Raw genomic sequence first — 18,361 nt, 5'->3', positions numbered from 1 at the left:
GTCCGACTGCCCGTTTAGGCCCAATCCTACCTGGATCAGGCCTAAACGGGCAGTCGGGCATCCCTTGAGGGGTCCCAGATTGGAGAGGGTTCAGGCTGGGCTGAGGGACACACACTCCTGTCCACGAATTTCGTGCACTGGGCCTCTAGTATATATATAAGCCTAAGTGACAATTTGGCTGTTGAACCAGTAACTATGACATGCACTGACCACCAGAGGGCAGATGCTCAGTGCACAGGCCTGGAAACATGGAACAGACTGATGACTCTCAGAGGGAAGGGGGGAGGTGGAGGGCAGGAAGAGATTAACCAAATATCTTATATGCATACTAGAAGCCTATTGCATGGATCCATGAACAGATAGGGTCCCTCAGCCTGGCGTTTGGGGATCAGGCCAAATTCGTGCACCAGGCCTCCGACATCCCCCTAGGGGTCCTGGATTGCAAGAGGGCGCAGGCCAGGCTGAGGGACCCCACAGGTGTGCAAATCTGTGCACGGGGCCTCTAGTATTCTATACTAATAAAATCATAATATGCTAATTAGACCACACAGCCAAACGACCTTCTGAATGATCTTCTGGACAAAGCCATGGGGGCCAAGGCAGAGGTGGTTAGGGGCTATCAGGCAGGCAGGGGAACAGTTAGGGGCAATCTGAATGGCAGGGGATGGCAGTTAGGGGGAGATCAGGCCAGTGGGGGAAGGGAATTGGGGGTGATCGGGCTGGCAGGGGGCGACAAGGGGTTATCATGCTGGCGGGGGGTGGGGGGCAGTTAGGGATGATCAGGTCAGCAGGCAGAGGCAGGTAGGGGTGGTCAGGCAGGCTGGCAGGTGAGCGCAGGAGCCAGCGGTCCCGGGTTGGGAGAGGGATGTCTGACTTCCGGCAGACAGACATACCCTGAGGAGTCCTGGATTGGAGATGGTATAGGCCTGGCTAAGGGACCCCTTCCCCTCCCCCATGCATGAATTTTGTGCACCAGGCCTCTAGTATATATATACAAGGAAATCTTGCTGTGAACCATTTCTGTATTGGAGAAGGTAGTTTCTAAATGTACTACACCACAAAATGCATTTTTGCAAAACATACATTTGGCAATTGTTATAATGTGCTAACCTGGGTTATGGTGCATAAAATCTCAATGTATATCATATTTAATATACATTTTATAGTGGGGAGCTAAATGGCAGCTTGTGCTTTAACTATGAAATTTATAATTGTTTTGGCTAAACCATCATGAAGCCAAGGAGTATAGAAACCAAGGTTTTATACTAAAGAAACAATATCTCCCTTTTCTTAAACAGGGAAAAAGTAATTTTCTAGATATATCAGTGGTTGTGTCCTCAACATAAATCAATGCTTTGAAAACCCAAAGACCAGTCAGACAAATTGTCAATATTAGACTTTTTTCAAATACAGTTTACTTTCAGTATTATTTTGTTTTGGGTTCAGGTGTACAACATAGTGGTTAGAATGTCATATACTTTACCTAGTGTGTCCCCCTCTGATATTTCAGTCCCAAATTGACCTCATACATAGTTATTGCAATATTATTGACTATATTCCCTTTGTTGTACTTTATATCCCCAAGACTATTTTTTTGCAGTTGTTGATCCTGAGGATATTGTCCCATTGATTTTTTTTCTTTAATTTATTTTTTAATTAAGGTATTATATGTGTACATATCTTACCATTGTTCCCTCCTCACCCCACACCCATACTTGCCCTCACCCCCCAGAGTTTTGCGTCCATTGGTTATGCTTATATGCATGCATACAAGTCCTTCGATTGATCTCTTATCTCCCCCACCTCTCCCTAACCTTCCCCCTGTAATTTGACAGTCTGTTTGATGCTTTACTGTCTCTATATCTATCTTTTTGTTCATCAGTTTATAATGTTCTTTACTATCCATAAATGAGTGAGGTCATGTGATATTTTTCTTTCATTGACTGGCTTATTTCACTCAGCATAATGTTCTCCAATTCCATCCAGGTTGCTGCAAATGATGATAATTCCTTCTTTTTTATGTCAGCATAGTATTCCATTGTGTAGATGTACCACAGTTTTCTGATCCAGTCATCTGCTGATGGGCACCTAGGCTGTTTCCAAATCTTAGCTATTGTAAATTGCGCTGCTATGAACATGGGGGTGCATATATCCTTTCTTATTGGTGTTCCCAGTTTCTTAGGATATATTCCTAGAAGTGGGATTACTGGGTCAAATGGGAGTTCCATTTTCAGTGTTTTGAGGAAACTCCACAGTGGCTGCACCAGTCTGCATTCCACCAGCAGTGCACGAGGGTTCCTTTTTCTCCGCATCCTCGCCAACCCTTCTCGTTTGTTGATTTGTTGATGATAGCCATTCTGACAGGTGTGAGATGGTACCGCATTGTCGTTTTGATTTGCATCTCTCGGATAATTAGTGACTTTGAGCTTGTTTCCATGTGTCTCTTGGACTTCCTTCTGTCTTCTTTTGAAAAGATTCTATTTAGGTCAGTTGCCCATTTTTTTATTGGATCATTTATCTTCCTTTTATTAAGTTGCATAAGCTGCCTGTAGATGTTGGAGATTAAGCCTTTATCAGTGAAAGCATTTGCAAATATGTTCTCCCATAGAGTGGGCTTTCTTGTTGTTCTGTTGATGGTTTCTTTTGCTGTAAAAAAGCTTTTTATTTTGATGTAGTCCCATTTGTTAATTTTCTCTTTAGCTTCCATTGCCCTAGGGTCAGTATCGGTGAAGAAGTTCTTTTGGCATATGTCTGAGATTTGTTTGCCTGTGGATACCTCTAGTATTTTTATGGTTTCCCGTCTTATGTTTAAGTCCTGTATCCATTTTGAGTTTATTTTTGTGTATGGTGTAAGTTGGTGATCTAGTTTCATTTTTTGCATGTATCTGTCCAATTTTCCCAACACCATTTATTGAAGAGACTGTCTTGACTCCATTGTATATTCATGCCTCCTTTGTCAAATATTAATTGAGCATAGTGGTTTGGGTCGATATCTGGATTCTCTATTCTGTTCCATTGATCTATAGGTCTGTTCTTGTGCCACTACCAGGCTGTTTTTGAGAAAACTGGCTTTGTAATACAGCTTGAAATCTGGTATTGAAATCCCTCCTACTTTATTCTTCTTTCTCAGGATTGCTATGGCTATTCGGGGTTTTTTTTTTATTCCAGATGAATTTTTGGAGAGTTCTTTCTAGGTCTGTGAAATATGCTGTTGGTATTTTGATGGGGAGTGCATTGAATCTGTATATTGCTTTGGGTAGTATGGACATTTTAATGATGTTGATTCTACCAATCCATGAACATGGTATGTTCTTCCATCTGTTTATGTCTTCCTCTATATCTTTTTTCAGTGTCCTGTAGTTTTCCACGTATAGGTCTTTTACCTCCTTAGTTAAGTTTATTCCTAGGTATCTTAATTTTTTGGTGTGATGGTAAATGGGATTGCTTTTTTAGTCTCTCTTTCTGTAAGTTCACTATTGGTGTATAGAAATGGCATAGATTTCTTGGCGTTAATTTTGTATCCTGCTACATTGCCGAATTCATTTATTAAGTCTATTAGTTTTTTGATGGAATCTTTTGGGTTTTTTATGTACAATATGTTGTCATCTGCAAATAAGGACAACTTCACTTCTTCTTTTCCAATTTGGATGCCTCTTATTTCTTCTTGTTGCCTAATTGTGATAGCTAATACTTCCAGTACTCTGTCAAACAGGAGTGGTGAGAGTTGGCATCCCTGTCTTCTTCCTGTTCTTAGGGGAACTGGTTTTAGTTTTTGCCCATTGAGTATGATGTTTGCTGTGGGTTTGTCATATATAGCTTTTATTATGTTGAGGTATGATCCTTCTATTCCCACATTGCTGAGAGTTTTTATCATTAAAAGGGTGTTGAATTTTGTCAAATGCTTTTTCTGCATCAATTAATATGACTATGTGATTTTTATATCTCAATTTGTTTATGTGATCTATCACATTTATTGATTTGTGGATATTGTACCATCCTTGCATCCCTGGGATAAATCCTACTTGGTCATGGTGTATGATCTTTCTGATGTACTGCTGGAGCCTATTTGCTAGAATTTTGTTGAGGATTTTGGCATCTATGTTCATGAGGGATATTGGTCTGTAATTCTCTTTCATTGTGTTGTCTTTATCTGGTTTTGGTATTAGGGTGATGCTGGCTTCATAGAAGGAGCTTGGAAGTGTTCCTTCCTCTTGAATTTTTTGGAATATTCTGAGGAGGATAGGTTTTAGTTCTTCCTTGAAAGTTTGGTAAAACTCTCTGTGAATCCGTCTGGCCCCGGGCTTTTGTTTGCCGGAAGCTTTTTGATGACTGCTTCAATTTCATCCATAGTTACTGGCCTATTGAGCTGCTGAGATTCTCCCTGATTGAGTTTTGGAAGGTTATATTTTTCTAGGAATATGTCCATTTCTTCCGGGTTGTCCAGTTTGTTGGAATAGAGTTGTTCATAATATTTTGTAACAATCCTTTGTATCTCAGCGGGGTCTGTTGTTATTTCACCTCTTTCATTTCTGATTTTGTTTATTTAGGTCCTCTCTCTTTGCTTCTTTGTGAGCCTGGCTAGAGGTTCATCAATCTTGTTTATCCTTTGAAAGAACCAGCTCTTGGTTTTGTTGATCTTTTGTATTGTTTCTTTGGTCTCTATGTTGTTTATCTTCACTCTGATCTTTATTATTTCTTTCCTTCTGCTTACACTGAGCTTTTCTTGTTGCTCTCTCTCTAACTCTTTGAGTTATTGTGTTAGGTAATTCATTACCATTGTTTCTTTTTTTTTTTTTTTTAAGTAGGCTTGTAGAGCTATGAACTTCCCTCTCAGGACTGCTTTCGCTATGTCCCATAGATTTTGGATTGTTGTGTTTTCATTGTCATTTGTTGCCATGATGTTTTTTTATTTCTTCCTTGATGTCTTTGGTAACCCAGTCATGGTTTAATAGCATGCTGTTTAGTCTCCATGTGTTTGATTTCTTTGGGTTATTTTTATTGTAGTTGACTTCCAGTTTTATGCCACTGTGATCTGAGAAGATATTTGACATGATTTCTATCTTCTTGAATTTGGAGAGACTTTGCCTATGTCCTAACATATGGTCTATCTTTGAAAATGACCCATGTAGCCTTGCACAGTGGCAGTATCGTAGCCAATGAGGTGAAAATGACCGATGTGCACTTGAGAAGAATGTATATTCTGTGGCTTTGGGGTGAAATGTTCTGAAGATGTCGATTAATTCCATTTGGTCTAGTGAGTCATTTAGGATTGATGTTTCATTGCTGAATTTTTGTTTAGAGGATTTGTCCAATGGTGATAGTGGGGTATTGAAGTCTCCTACTATGATTGTATTGCTGTCAATCTCTCCTTTGATATCTTCCAGGAGTTTTTTAATGTATCTTGGTGCTCCTGTATTGTGTGCATATATGTTTACCAGAGTTATTTCTTCTTGTTGGATTGCTCCCTTTAGTATTATGAAGTGGCCTTCATTATCTCTTGTTATGTCCTTCACTTTGAGATCTAATTTGTCATTTATAAGTATTGCTACCCCAGCTTTTTTTTTTTCATTTCCATTCATCTGGAAAACCTTTTTCCATCCCTTTACTCTCAGTCTGTATGCGTCCTTTTTTCTGAGGTGTGTTTCCTGTAGACAGCAGATATATGGGTTTTGTTTTCTTATCCAATCTGTTACCCTGTGTCTTTTGATTAGGGCATTCAATCCATTTACATTTAAAGTTATTATTGATAGGTACTTATTTGTTGCCATTTTTATTCTATACCCCTGTGTTCCTTCTTTGCTTCCTATTTCTTTCTTTCTTTTTTTTTTTTTTTTTACAGGAGACCCTTTAGCATTTCTTGCATTGCTGGTTTGGTGGTGATAAACTCCCTTAGTCCTTTTTTGTCTGTGAAGCTCCTGATTTCACCTTCAATTTTGATTGATAACCTTGCTGGGTACAGTATTCTTGGATTGAGACACTTCCTTTGCATGACTTGGTATATTTCATTCCATTCCCTTCTGGCCTGATGAGTTTCTGTTGAGAAATAAGTTGCTAGTCTGATGGGGGTTCCTTTGTATGTAACTGTCTGTCTCTCTCTGGCCGCTTTTAAGATTCTTACTTTGTCATTGGTGTTTGCCAATTTAATTATAATGTGCCTTGGCGTCGGTCTTTTGGGGTTCATTTTGCTTGGAACTCTGTGAGCTTCTTGGATTTGTGTGGGTTTTTTCTTTCCTATATCAGGGAAGTTTTCTGTTATTATTTCTTCAAACAGGTTTTCTATTCCTTGCTCCGTTTCCTTTCCTTCTGGTAACCCTATTATTCTGATGTTGTTTTGTTTTGTGTTGTCCCGAAGTTCCCTTAGGCTCTCCTCATGCTTTCTAATTTTTGTTTCTAGAAGCTGTTGTACTTGGGTATTTTTTTCCATCTATACGGTTCTCTACTTCTTCTAGTCTACTCTTGATGCTTTCTATTGAGTTCATTACAGCACCGCTGTCATTTTTCATTTCTTCTTGGTTCTTCATTTCCTCTTGGTTCTTACACATATTGTCAAATTTTTCTCCCATCCTTTTTAGCCACCTTATGACCATTTCTCTGAATTCTTTCTCTGTTAGGTTGCTTGCCTCTAATTCGTTTACTTCCTTTTCTGGTGATGCCTGCTTTTCTTTCCTATGGGGGCTATTTCTTTGTCTCCCCATGGTCTCTCTTCTCCAGATGTCTGGTTATGTAGTTCTCTCTCTCCTGCATTGATTTAAAGGTACAAAATACAACACAACCACGTACAACACACAAGGCACTTAACAGAATTGTATTCACAATATTATTAACATCCAATAAAGGTGACCACCAGAGAAAGATAAATTAGGGAATAGGAGAGGAAGAGTAAAAAGAAAGAACAGCAACAATAACAACAAAAAAGAGTGTGAATATGAACTTAGGAAAAGAGAAGAAAAAAGAAAAGAAAGAAAAGTAAGAGAGACAAGAACGATACTAAGAGAGATAAGGGTAACAAACTATATATATGGGGAGTAAACTTCAATAGAACAACCACTAATCCCAGCAAATTCCAGCAACACGAACCTGGAGATTAATACATACTTCAACACCAACTAATATCAAGTAAGGCAAGGGAAAACAGAAGTAAAAAACAAACAAAAACAAAGCAAACAAAAGAACCAACCAACCAAACAAAAAGAATAATCAAAACAATCTCATAAAAAAAGCATAAAAATTCAATCTAATCAACATTCAAGCAAACAACAACAAAAGGCCAGAGAGAAAAACATTTTTTTTTTTTTTAGTTAAGGTAGAGTAGAGAGAGGTGTGTATGGACTTGGAGCAGGGAGTTGGGAATTAGATATATAAGTAGGGTGAAATTTTAGCAGAGGGTAAACTGAAATAGTAGGGAAAATTTAAAGCCAGAAAGGGTTAAGATAAACAGGAGACCAAAAGGGGAAAGGTTAGGAGGAGAGTGATGGCATAAAGTTAACGTTGAGATAGGGTAAAACAATTGTAAAGGAAAGATGCCAATAGAATGTAGGACACTAATCCCAAAATAAAACAAAGAGAAAATCAAATGACATTAAAAAAAAAGTAAAATAATAGTAATAATAATGCTGATTGAAAATAAAAATGTAATAATTAAAAAGGTGAAAATCGAGTGAGGAAAAAGAAAAAAAAATTTAGTTCTTTGGTAACAGATGCAAAAAATGAAAATAAAAAATAAAAAATTAGAATAAAAAATTTTAAAAGAAAATTTAAAAAAAGAATTTAAAATAAAAAAATAGGAAGAATAAAATGTGCAGTAGCGGCTGTCATTCACTTCCTCTATTGTTCTGTTTGGTATGCCTGTTTCCCAGTCTGGGCTGTATTTCAGTTCCCTTTGTTCCACTGCTCCTCAGTGTTGTAAGCCAGTCCTGATTTTTAAGTCAGCCGTGTCTTTATTTCTTGTACTTGTTTTTTATTACACCAGAGACAATTTGTGTTTTGGCCCCTGGGTGGCAGTGTTTCTGAATTGCCTTCAGGGCCTCTCTAGCTTTTTTTTTTTTTTTTTCCTCTATGGCACTCACTACCGGTGTGGGGAGGTGTGCGCCTCAGAGCTGCCTCTCTGATGGTCACACCCAGCTCTGCTCCCCAGGTTCCGGAAAAACAACTTCCCCCTGCAGTCTTTCAGGGTATTCCCCACCTGGGCTTTCCTATGTATTGGGCTTAGTAATCAGAGTCAGAAAGAGCCCAAGTGTGCTGACAGTGGGTTTGCGCGCAAGACTAAGGAGCCTGCACTCCTTTGAAAATTCTTAGTCTGACCTTCTTTGTCAGATTAAAGTGAGTTGCTTTTTAGAGAACCCTTCTTTTAGCAGCTCAGAGGACCCCCTTCCACATTCACGGATCACGGCAGCTCCAACTGCCACAGATTTTTCTCGGCACAGACCTCCCCAGTCCTGCCTGTCCTGTGGCTGGTGCGCTTCCCTCTCCCGCCCTGGGGATGAGAAACCACACCTTATCCCAGGCGAAATCTGACCTTTCCGTGGTGCAGTGAAGAGTTCCTTTGAATCCGCGTGTTTGCGCCGATTGGGGACCGGTGTTCTGGTGCTCACAGCTGTTCAGTGTTTGCAGTTGTCACAGAAAGTCAAGCTCCAATAAAATCCTCCTTTCCTTGCAAGATGGAGTTTTCCTCCTCTGAGCCCGCTGCTCCAGGAGGGGACCCAGTGGCAGTGGGTGCTGCACGGTCAGGAGAACCCTGCCTAGCACTCCCCTGCCTTCTCCTGGAGTTTAGCTGTCCCTTAGCTTGCCAACATACACTCCCCCTGCGAACCTCAGCTGTTCTTACTCTCCGCCCCAGGACCAGACTCCAAACACGACTCTATTCAGCCGCCATTTTTTTAAGAGTGCTCCCATTGATTTTTAGAGTGAGTAAAAGGGAGGGGGAGAGACGGACAAAGAGAAACATCTATGTGAGAGAGACACATGTATTGGTTGCCTCCAGCACGCACGCCAGCCAGGAGCTGGGATCAAACCTGCAAACAAGTCACATTCTATTGGCCAGAAATTGAATTCGAGACCTTTCAATCCTTGGACCAAGAATCTATCCACTGAGCCAAGCCAGCCAGTTCCCCTATGACTATTTAATAACTACCGATTTTCCCTTTTTCATCCCTTTACCATTTAATCCTAGTTCCCCAACCTGCTCTCCCCTCTGGCAACCACCAGACTGTTCTCTTTGTCTATGAGTCTATTGGAATTTTTTTTCTTTATTTTGCTCTTTATATTGGATAAATATGTGAAATCATATGGTATTTGTCTTTCTCTGACTGAATTATTTCACTGAGCATCATACCCTCTAGTTTCATCCATTCAGAAACTTTAAATCAGAATTGACTTGAGGTTGTGGGAGGCATAGACTTCAGGAAGCAGGACATTTAATGAAAGACTAATCACAACTGCACTCACATGGCTTATTAAATAGTCTCCCAGGAACCCAGGATGAGCAGGAAAAAATTCCATTCTGTCAGGGTAGTGTCCCCCAGGGGAATCCTCTGCTTAGAGGTTAGAGTAACAAGAAGTAAATGTGCCTAATGAGCAGACACAGAGCACGTAAATAGCAGCTCTACCGCCGACCCTCACCATGTGCAACCTTTGATTGGAAGGAACTTGGTTTTTTTGGGTTGTTTTTTTTTTTGCAGTCCTAAATCTGTCTGGGAGACCAGTGCTTTACGCCTTGTTGTCTTCTCTGGGACAGAGCTCTGGTCTGCATCATCAACCATCCAGGCAAGGATTTGGACCTCCACATGGAAAGGTTCTTCTCAGAATTCCCATCCAGGTGAGTCCCAGAGCCCAACAGACATGGCAGGAGAGGATCAGAGAGACTGAAAGCCAAGAACTTATACATAAAGTCACCACAGAACCATTCAAACATAGCCCAGGTACCAGTGACCACTGTGGTTGTCAGCTGGCTTTACGAATACATTAATGTATTTATTCATGATGCTCAAAGGAAAGTGAACAATGCAGTCATAAATGTAAGTTCTAATGTTGACAATTAAATGGTATTAATAGCAGACAAATTAAGAAAGGGCATTGGAGGTGTAGAGTCCTTCCAGCAGAAGTAGACCATAAGTTCAAGGACTTCATCCATTAACAGGAATAGACAAATAGGTTATTAGCTATGGAGTAATATATATTGATATGAGAGTATTTTTTAAATTTTATGATTGGGCATATTAGACTATGTTTCTGTATGGATGAGAAAGATCCAGACCCAGGAAGGCTGCAAATACACCTTTGCAATCACAGTGCATGAGACATACATTTCACAGTATGTTCTCTCACCTTGGCTATTCACATTAAAAAAGTTTTATTTGGTAGGTGAAAATGAGAAAGATAATGAGAGTCACATTGTAATTATTTCATTACCTATAAGAGTGAGTAATGAAATTTGTTGGTTTGTGGGCCATATTAAGTCTCTGTGTTAAAATTTGTTTGTGCAAGTTATTTTCTTTACTTGTTTATTAATTTATTTCAAATTAAAATATAGATGGCAACCAATATAACATACACTGTGTTGTTACCTGAAAGTTGGTTGCTTTTGTATAGTGTAATCAAAGTGTTTTCATTTCTTTTTATGTAAGTATATTTGTATACAATATTAAACTAGTTTCAGTTATACAACATATTGATTCAACATTTATATACATTACAATGTGATTGCCAAACCAAGTCTAGTAATCGTCTGTGACTATGCAGACTTATCACAATATTGTTGGCTATATTCTCTTATTCAATTTTTTATTGGACTCTTTCTAAGAAGAATTGGAGATTTTACACAAACTGTTTTCCATTTAGTTCTTACATGTATTAGAAAAGGTTTGTGGAGAATGAATAATGTTCATTAGTTTTGTGTGGTCCAAACAGTTATTCCTACAATGTTCCCTCCATTGCTTTAATAATTTTTTAAGTTGAAGAATAATTGACATAACACATTCTGTTAGTTTCAGGAGGAACACGTAATGATTCTGTATTTGTATATATTGCATTATGACCGCCACAGTATGTCTAGTTAACATCTGTCACAACAATAGTTACATTTTTTTTCTTGTCATAAGAACAGTTAAAATATACACTCTGGCTACTTCCAAGTACACAAAACAGTATTATTAACTATACTCACCGTACTGTGCTTTAGACCTCAACCATTCCTTTTTTTTTTCTTTTCTTAATGAACCAATTGAGTAAGACACAAGAATTTTTCATGTGTCTTCACATGGAAAAGAAAATTGTAATGAGAAATGTAACTAGAGATATTCTAAAGGAGACCAGACATACACCAAACACCGAAATTAGTTCCTGGATTGCTAAAAATATCTAGTAGAAGGTAGCATTTATTCTAGGTAACTAATGCTTGCTTGTGGGAATATTAGTCATGTTACTTTCCCTATATCCTGGTAGTCACCTTCACCATATGGAACTAAGGAATGTCACAGAATTTTCAGAATTTCTTCTTCTGGGATTATCAGAAAAACCCGAATGGCAACCCCTCATATTTTGGCTTTTCCTCTCCATGTACCTGATCACTGTGTTGGGAAACCTTCTCATCACCCTGGCCATCAGCTCAGACTCCCACCTCCACACACCCATGTACTTCTTCCTCTCCAACCTGTCCTTGGTAGACATCTGTTTCACCTCCACCACCATCCCAAAGATGCTATGGAACATCCAGAAACAAAACAAAGCCATAACCTATGCGGGCTGCATCACCCAGATGTATTTTTACATAATATTTATGGAAATGGACAACTCCCTGCTGACCGTGATGGCCTATGACAGGTATGTGGCCATCTGCCACCCCCTGCACTACATGGTCATCATGAACCCTCGTCTCTGTGGACTGCTGGTTCTGGTGTCCTGGATCATAAGTGCCCTTCATTCCTTGTTACAATGCTTAATGGTGTTGCGACTGTCTTTCTATTCAGATTTAGAAATCCCCCACTTTTTCTGTGAACTCAATCAGATGATCCAACTCGCCTGTTCTAACAACTTTCTTAATAACATGGTGATGTATTTTGGAGTTGTCCTCCTGGGTGGTGGTCCCTTTGTTTGTATCCTTTACTCTTACTCTAAGATAGTGTCTTCCATATGTGGAATCCCATCAGCTCAGGGGAAGTATAAAGCATTTTCTACCTGCATATCTCACCTCTCGGTTGTCTCCTTGTTTTATGGTACAAGCCTAGGAGTGTATCTCTGCTCTGCTCCTACCCAAAGCACACATTCAAGTGCAGCAGCCTCAGTGATGTACACCGTGGTCACACCCATGTTGAACCCCTTCATCTACAGTCTCAGGAACAAAGACATAAAGAATGCTCTGAAAATATTTCTTGGGAGGGCAGTTGTGAAAGGACCAATTGTCCTAGGGCCGAAGAAATGCACATGATAGCTGGAGTCAAAGCCTCAGAGCCAGATATCATGATTTTTAGATCAGGTCGTGGAAGTAGAATGTACTATCTCTGCTCATTTTATGGATTTTCTTTTTTTATGATTTCTATATAATTTAATTGTATGACTTTCTTAATTTCTTGATGTTGTGATATCTGACAGCTTTTCCTTTTGTTTTTCTCTTCTCCCAAACAATTCCCAACCTTGGATGAAATATTTAGAAATTCCCATTTATCTCATGAGACTACCTAGATTTCTTAAGAACAATTTTTTAAGTGAAATTTATCATACTGAGTAATTTTTCTTTCATTTTACTAAAGAACTATCAGGAGTTGTACTACTTCAATTGAAATAAACTGCACTTGGTAACCAACGCCATTTATATAATTTCATAGGAGAGGAAAATATAAGAGCTCAGATTAACCCTGTTCATACTTCATTTTTTCATATATCACAACCATAACTGCTCTTTCAGAAAATGTAGACTTTAACAGACAGTGTGTGTTATAAGGGGTCATTGGCTTCTCTTCCCTCATTAGGACCCTGTATCTTATTTAGCTTGGTGTCCATATTCTTACCATAGTCACTAACAAACTGACAATCAAATTCATGTCTCCAATTCTAGTTGATGTTGGAACACAAATTTCTATAAATTCTTTGACATAACATGCCCTTAGGGTCAAAGATGCCTATAAGTATGAGGAAGTAAAACTTTAAGTCATACATTTATTACCATGCAAACTATTTTTTTTCATGGTGTATGTTTACTGATTGATGTATGTAAGATCAGTGTTCATATGTAAAGGGATTTATTATTTTGATGCTTTGCTTGATGTAATGATGTTTTCTATTGAACTATCTTCCTGCTTCCACTATGATTCCCTCTATTGTCCTAAATGAAGCATCTCACCCTACTCTAACTATTGTCATAACCACTAAAGGGTTAGGGAATTAACCATATCATTCATTATGTACACTAATATGTGATCTATAGATATATCATATATGTACATGAGTGACCAAAGGATGATATACTAGGGAGCTTGGATTCCTGTCCAGTTCTGTGATAATGTCATAAGTTTTGCACAAACATGCATATTCTTTCAACCTTTTCTGGTTACCTACAAGAAAACCTCAATGGAGATACTTTTTAATGCAGTTATCTGAAATAAACTTCAATGACAGAGTAATCATGAATGTTATCTTCAAATATCTGTACAAATGCCTAGAATGGGGAAAAGCATATGATTATAATTGATCTGTCTTGTTTGATTTTATTATTGTACTAGAGGCCTGGTGCGCAAAATTCATCAATGGGGGTGGGGGTCCCTCAGCCCAGCCTGTACCCTCTACATCTGGGACCCCTCAGGGGATGTTCCACTGCTGGTTTAGGCTTGATATGTCTGACTGCAGGGATCGGGCCTAAACCCGCAGTTGTACATCCCTCTCGCAATCTGGGACTGCTGGCTCCTAACTGCTTGCCTGCCTGCCTGCTTGATCACCCCTAACCACCTCTGCCTGCTGGAATGATCGCCCCCTAACTGCTCTCCCCTGCCAACCTGATCGCCCCCTAACTGCCCTCCTCTGTCGACCTGATCGCCCCTAACCACCTCTGCCTCTACCCCCACCACCATGGCTTTGTCTGAAAGGACATCCGGAAGACATCTGGTCTAATTAGCATATTACTCTTTTATTAGTTTAGATCAGATAGCTATTGCTATATAACAAGCCATCCTAAACAGACTTGTTTGACTATAATGCCTTCATAATCAAATGGGATTGTATGGTGGGACATTGTTCTGATCTATTATTCTGGGCTCATCATGAGTCGCTTCACTATGTTTCTAAACCTCTTTCATAATCTTTTGTGCATCTGTATTGCATTTCTTTCTTCAATCAATATGTGATGTTTAATACATATATATGTGTGTGTTTGTGTTGGTCTTACAGTTTATGTAAAAATAGTTTATCAAATGTGAATTGCCTTAATTTAATATCACAGTTCCCATATTTATATATGAAACCTTACTTTCTTCCCAGTTATAAGATATATTCACCACCACTGTCCTGTATGATGCAACTACCTGTGTTCTTGATCTGACATGAGTTATCAAGCACTAGAATTTTTAATTCTGATTTATTGAAGTATAATTGCATAAAACAAACTGCAAACATTTTAAATATACAACTTGCTAAATTAAAGCATCCATATATAAATTAAGAGTATATAGTGGGTATATGTAATTTGAGATGATGCACAATAAGTTTTAACTGCATTATGTTACTGTCAAAAATGTACTCCACATGTCTTCAGTTTTCTTCTTTCTGAAGATAATGGGGAATAATAAACCTTACTTCAAACGGATGCTGCAAGGGATAAATAAAATGTTAAATATACTTTGTTGAGTCCAAAGAAAATGTTCAAGCGTGACCAGTGTATGTATGTGTGTTCACTTGTATATGTATTTCATGTACACACTAACACATATATATGTACATGCACACATGCTCATTCATAATCCCATCTATTATTATGAAAGAAACCTTGAGAGAAATTTGAAGAATATATAAATAAAAAGAAATGTGTGCATTAACATGAAAGATAAAAAAAATAGAAAATTTGACACAGATTTAAAGTGAAATGTGTAACCTTAATTTTAATGAATTATTTTTTCTATCTTAATGCCTGAAAGGCCACAAAGTCTGAACCACATTTACATTTATGTGATGGGAAATTTTTATACCATATATGGGGCCAATAGCTTTAAGTTCACTCTAATTTTTTCTATGTAATGTGCGATTTCAACCCAAAATAACTTGACACCTACATTACTTAACAGACTTGGCTCCAATTGACTTTGCCCTTTCAAAATAATTTTTGGAGGGAAAGGTGGACAGTTGATTACATGTCTATTGTTTATAATAGAAAATGAAACTTTTAGAAAATATGAAAAAGTGTGAAATCACCTATAAACCTTCTACTTATTCAAATATATGCCCAACAACCACATGATATTACCTTTCCAAGGTCTCATGAAATTCCTGTTTAAGGAGTTTATTTTATGACACCTTTAGTTTGGGTTTACATTTTTACTGGTTTGTCAAGACCACAGCAGGTACACTGTACAATATGTTAAATAAAAAACCCCTATCTAATAAAGAGGGAATATGCAGTGGAGGGCATTTGGGGGTGACTGGGCTGTCAGAGGAGGGCAGTTGGGGATGATCGGGCCGGCAGGGGAACAGTTAGGCATCAATCAGGCTGGCAGGGGAGTGGTTAGGGGCAATCAGGCAGTCAGGCAAGCAGTCCCCAATTATGAAAGGGACATCTCCCGAGGGGTCCCAGATTGGAAAGGGTGCAGGTTGGGCTGAGGGACACACCTCCCCCCAGTGCACAAATTTTGTGCACCAGGCCTCTAGTTGACTATATTCTCTTAGCTGTACTATACAGATTATGACTATTTTGTATCTACTATTTTACTTTTTAATCCCTTCTTCTCCTAGTCTCCCAAGCCCCTTCTCATTTGGCAACTACCAGTTCTCTCTCTATGTCTGTGAGTGTGTTTCAATTTTTTTTTTCTCTTTGGATTCAACATATATGTGAAATAATATGGTATTTTTCTTTAACTGAGCATAATACCCTTGAGGTCCATTCATTTAGAAACTTTAACTCAGAGTTGAGATGAGGTGCTGGAAGATGTAGATGTCAGGAAGCAGAGCATTTAATGAAGGACTAATCACAACTGCACTCACCTAGCTTATTACATAGTCTCCTGGGAACATAGAATCAGCAGGAAGAGTTTCCATTCTGTCCAGACCAGTGTCCCCCAGGGGAATCCTTTGCTTAGAGGTTAAAGTATCAGGAAGTAAGAGTGCCTAATGAGCAGACACAGAGCATATAAATTGCAACTCTACTGCAGACCCTCAGCATGTGCAACCTTTGGTAAAAAGGAACTTGCTTTTGAAGTCCTAAATCTGTCTGGGAGACCAATGCTTGACGCCTTGTTGTCTTGTCTGGGACAGAGCTCTGGTCTGCATCACCAACCACCCAGGCAAGGATTTGGACCTCCACAGGGAAACCTTCCTCTCAGAGTTCCCATGCAGGTGAGTCCCAGAGCCCAACAGACATGGCAGGAGAGGATCAGAGACATAGGAAGCCAAGAACTTGTACCTGAAGTCACCTTAGAACGGGGGTCCTCAAACTTTTTAAACAGGGGGCCAGTTCACTGTCCGTCAGACCGTTGGAGGACCAGACTATGGTTTAAAAAAAAAACTATGAACAAATTCCTATGCACACTGCACATATCTTATTTTGAAGTAAAAAAACAAAACGGCAAAAAACACCCGCATGTGGCCCGCGGGCCATAGTTTGAGGATGCCTGCCTTAGAACATAGCGCAGATTCCAGTAATCACTGTGATTGTCGGCTGGCTTTACTAATACATTAATGTATTTATTCATGATGCTCAAAGGAAAGTGACACTGCAGTCAGAAATGCAGGTGCCAATGTTGACAAATAAATGGTTCTAATAGAAGACAAATTAAGAAAGGGCATTGGAGGTGTAAAGTCCTTCCAGTAGAAGTAGAACATAAGTCCAAGGACTTTATCAACTAACAGGAATACACAAATAGGTTATGAACTGTGGAGGAATATACATTGATGTGAGAGCCTTTTTAAAATTGTATGATGGGGCATATTAGACTATGTTTCCATACGTGAGAGAAAGGTCCAGACAAAGGAAAGCTGCAAATACACCCTTGCAATCACACTGCATGAGACATACATTTCACAGTGTGTTCCCTCAACTTGGTGGTGGTCCCCTTGTTGGTATCCTTTACTATCCTTATATTTACTTGGTACATGAAAAAGAGTAAGGTAATGAGATTCACTTTGTAATTATTTCATTACCTATAAGAATAAAATTTTTGGGTTTGTAAGCCATTTAGAGTATTATTAAAAATTGTCTGCATAAGTTTTGGCTTTACTTGATTAATTAATTTATTTTAACTTAAAATATAGTTGACATCCAATATAATTGTCACTATATTATACAATTGAAAGTTCTTTACTTTTGATAGTGTTATCAAAGTGTTTTTGTTCTGTTTTTGTTTGTTTAAGTATAGTTTTTATACAATATTGTATTAGTTTCAGGTGTACATATAGTGATTCAACATTTATATACATTAGAAATGTGATTGCTACACCAAGTCTAGTAATCATCTGTCACCTTTCAGACTATCACAATATTGTTTATTATATTTTCTTATTCTATTTTTTTATTGGATTCTTCCTAACAAAGTAATGGAGTGTGTTAAACAAACTGATTTCTATTTCGTTCTTTTATATATGTATAAATGTTCTGTGGAGAATGAATGAAGTTCATAAATTTCATGTGGTCCAATCTGTAAGTCAGTCCTACTGGATCTTTTCCTTTTGCTTTTAAAGTTTTAATTAACGTATAACTGACATAAACATTATTTTAGTTTCAGGAGAGCAACACAATGATTCTGTATTTGCACATACTGCAATATGTCCTCCACAATGTCCACTTCACATCTGTCACCACAGAGTTACAATTTTTTTTCTTGTGATAAGGACAATTAAAATCTACACTCTAGCCACATTCAAACACACAATACAGTATTATTAACTATAGTCAGCGTGCTGAGCCTACAGCTCATGTATTGCTTTCTTACTTTTACTTTTCACACTGAAAGAATCGAGTAAGACCCAAGAATTCTTCATGTGCCTTCTCATGGAAAAGGAAATTCTAGTGAGAAATGGCACTAGGGATGTCCTAAAGGAGACCATGCCATACACCCAATTGGAAAATTAATTCCTTAATTCTACAGTATAGATGGCAGCTTTAAAGCTTTGTTACCAATGTTTGTTTTGGGAAATGTCACTTTTTCTATATCCTGGTAGTCACTTCCACCAC

At 38.5% G+C, this 18,361-nt stretch overlaps 1 protein-coding gene across 1 annotated transcript in view; it reads left to right on the top strand.

Annotated features, from left to right (window-relative positions):
* Positions 1–12,421, top strand: part of LOC307100480 (olfactory receptor-like protein OLF4) — a gene marked incomplete at both ends in the record, with an annotated part of 45,798 nt that extends 33,377 nt beyond the window's left edge. Inside the window, one exon of the mRNA XM_079772949.1 lies at positions 11,554–12,421. Coding sequence (XP_079629075.1) covers positions 11,554–12,421 — 868 coding nt within the window. The remainder of the gene's footprint in view (positions 1–11,553) is intronic.
* Between the last annotated feature and the right edge of the window lie 5,940 nt (positions 12,422–18,361).

Source organism: Cnephaeus nilssonii (assembly GCF_951640355.1).
Source record: "Cnephaeus nilssonii genome assembly, chromosome: 5".
Classification (NCBI taxonomy): Eukaryota; Metazoa; Chordata; class Mammalia; order Chiroptera; family Vespertilionidae; genus Cnephaeus; species Cnephaeus nilssonii.
The sequence above is the reverse complement of the archived record's forward strand: the minus strand, read 5'-3'. Positions and strand labels throughout refer to the sequence as shown.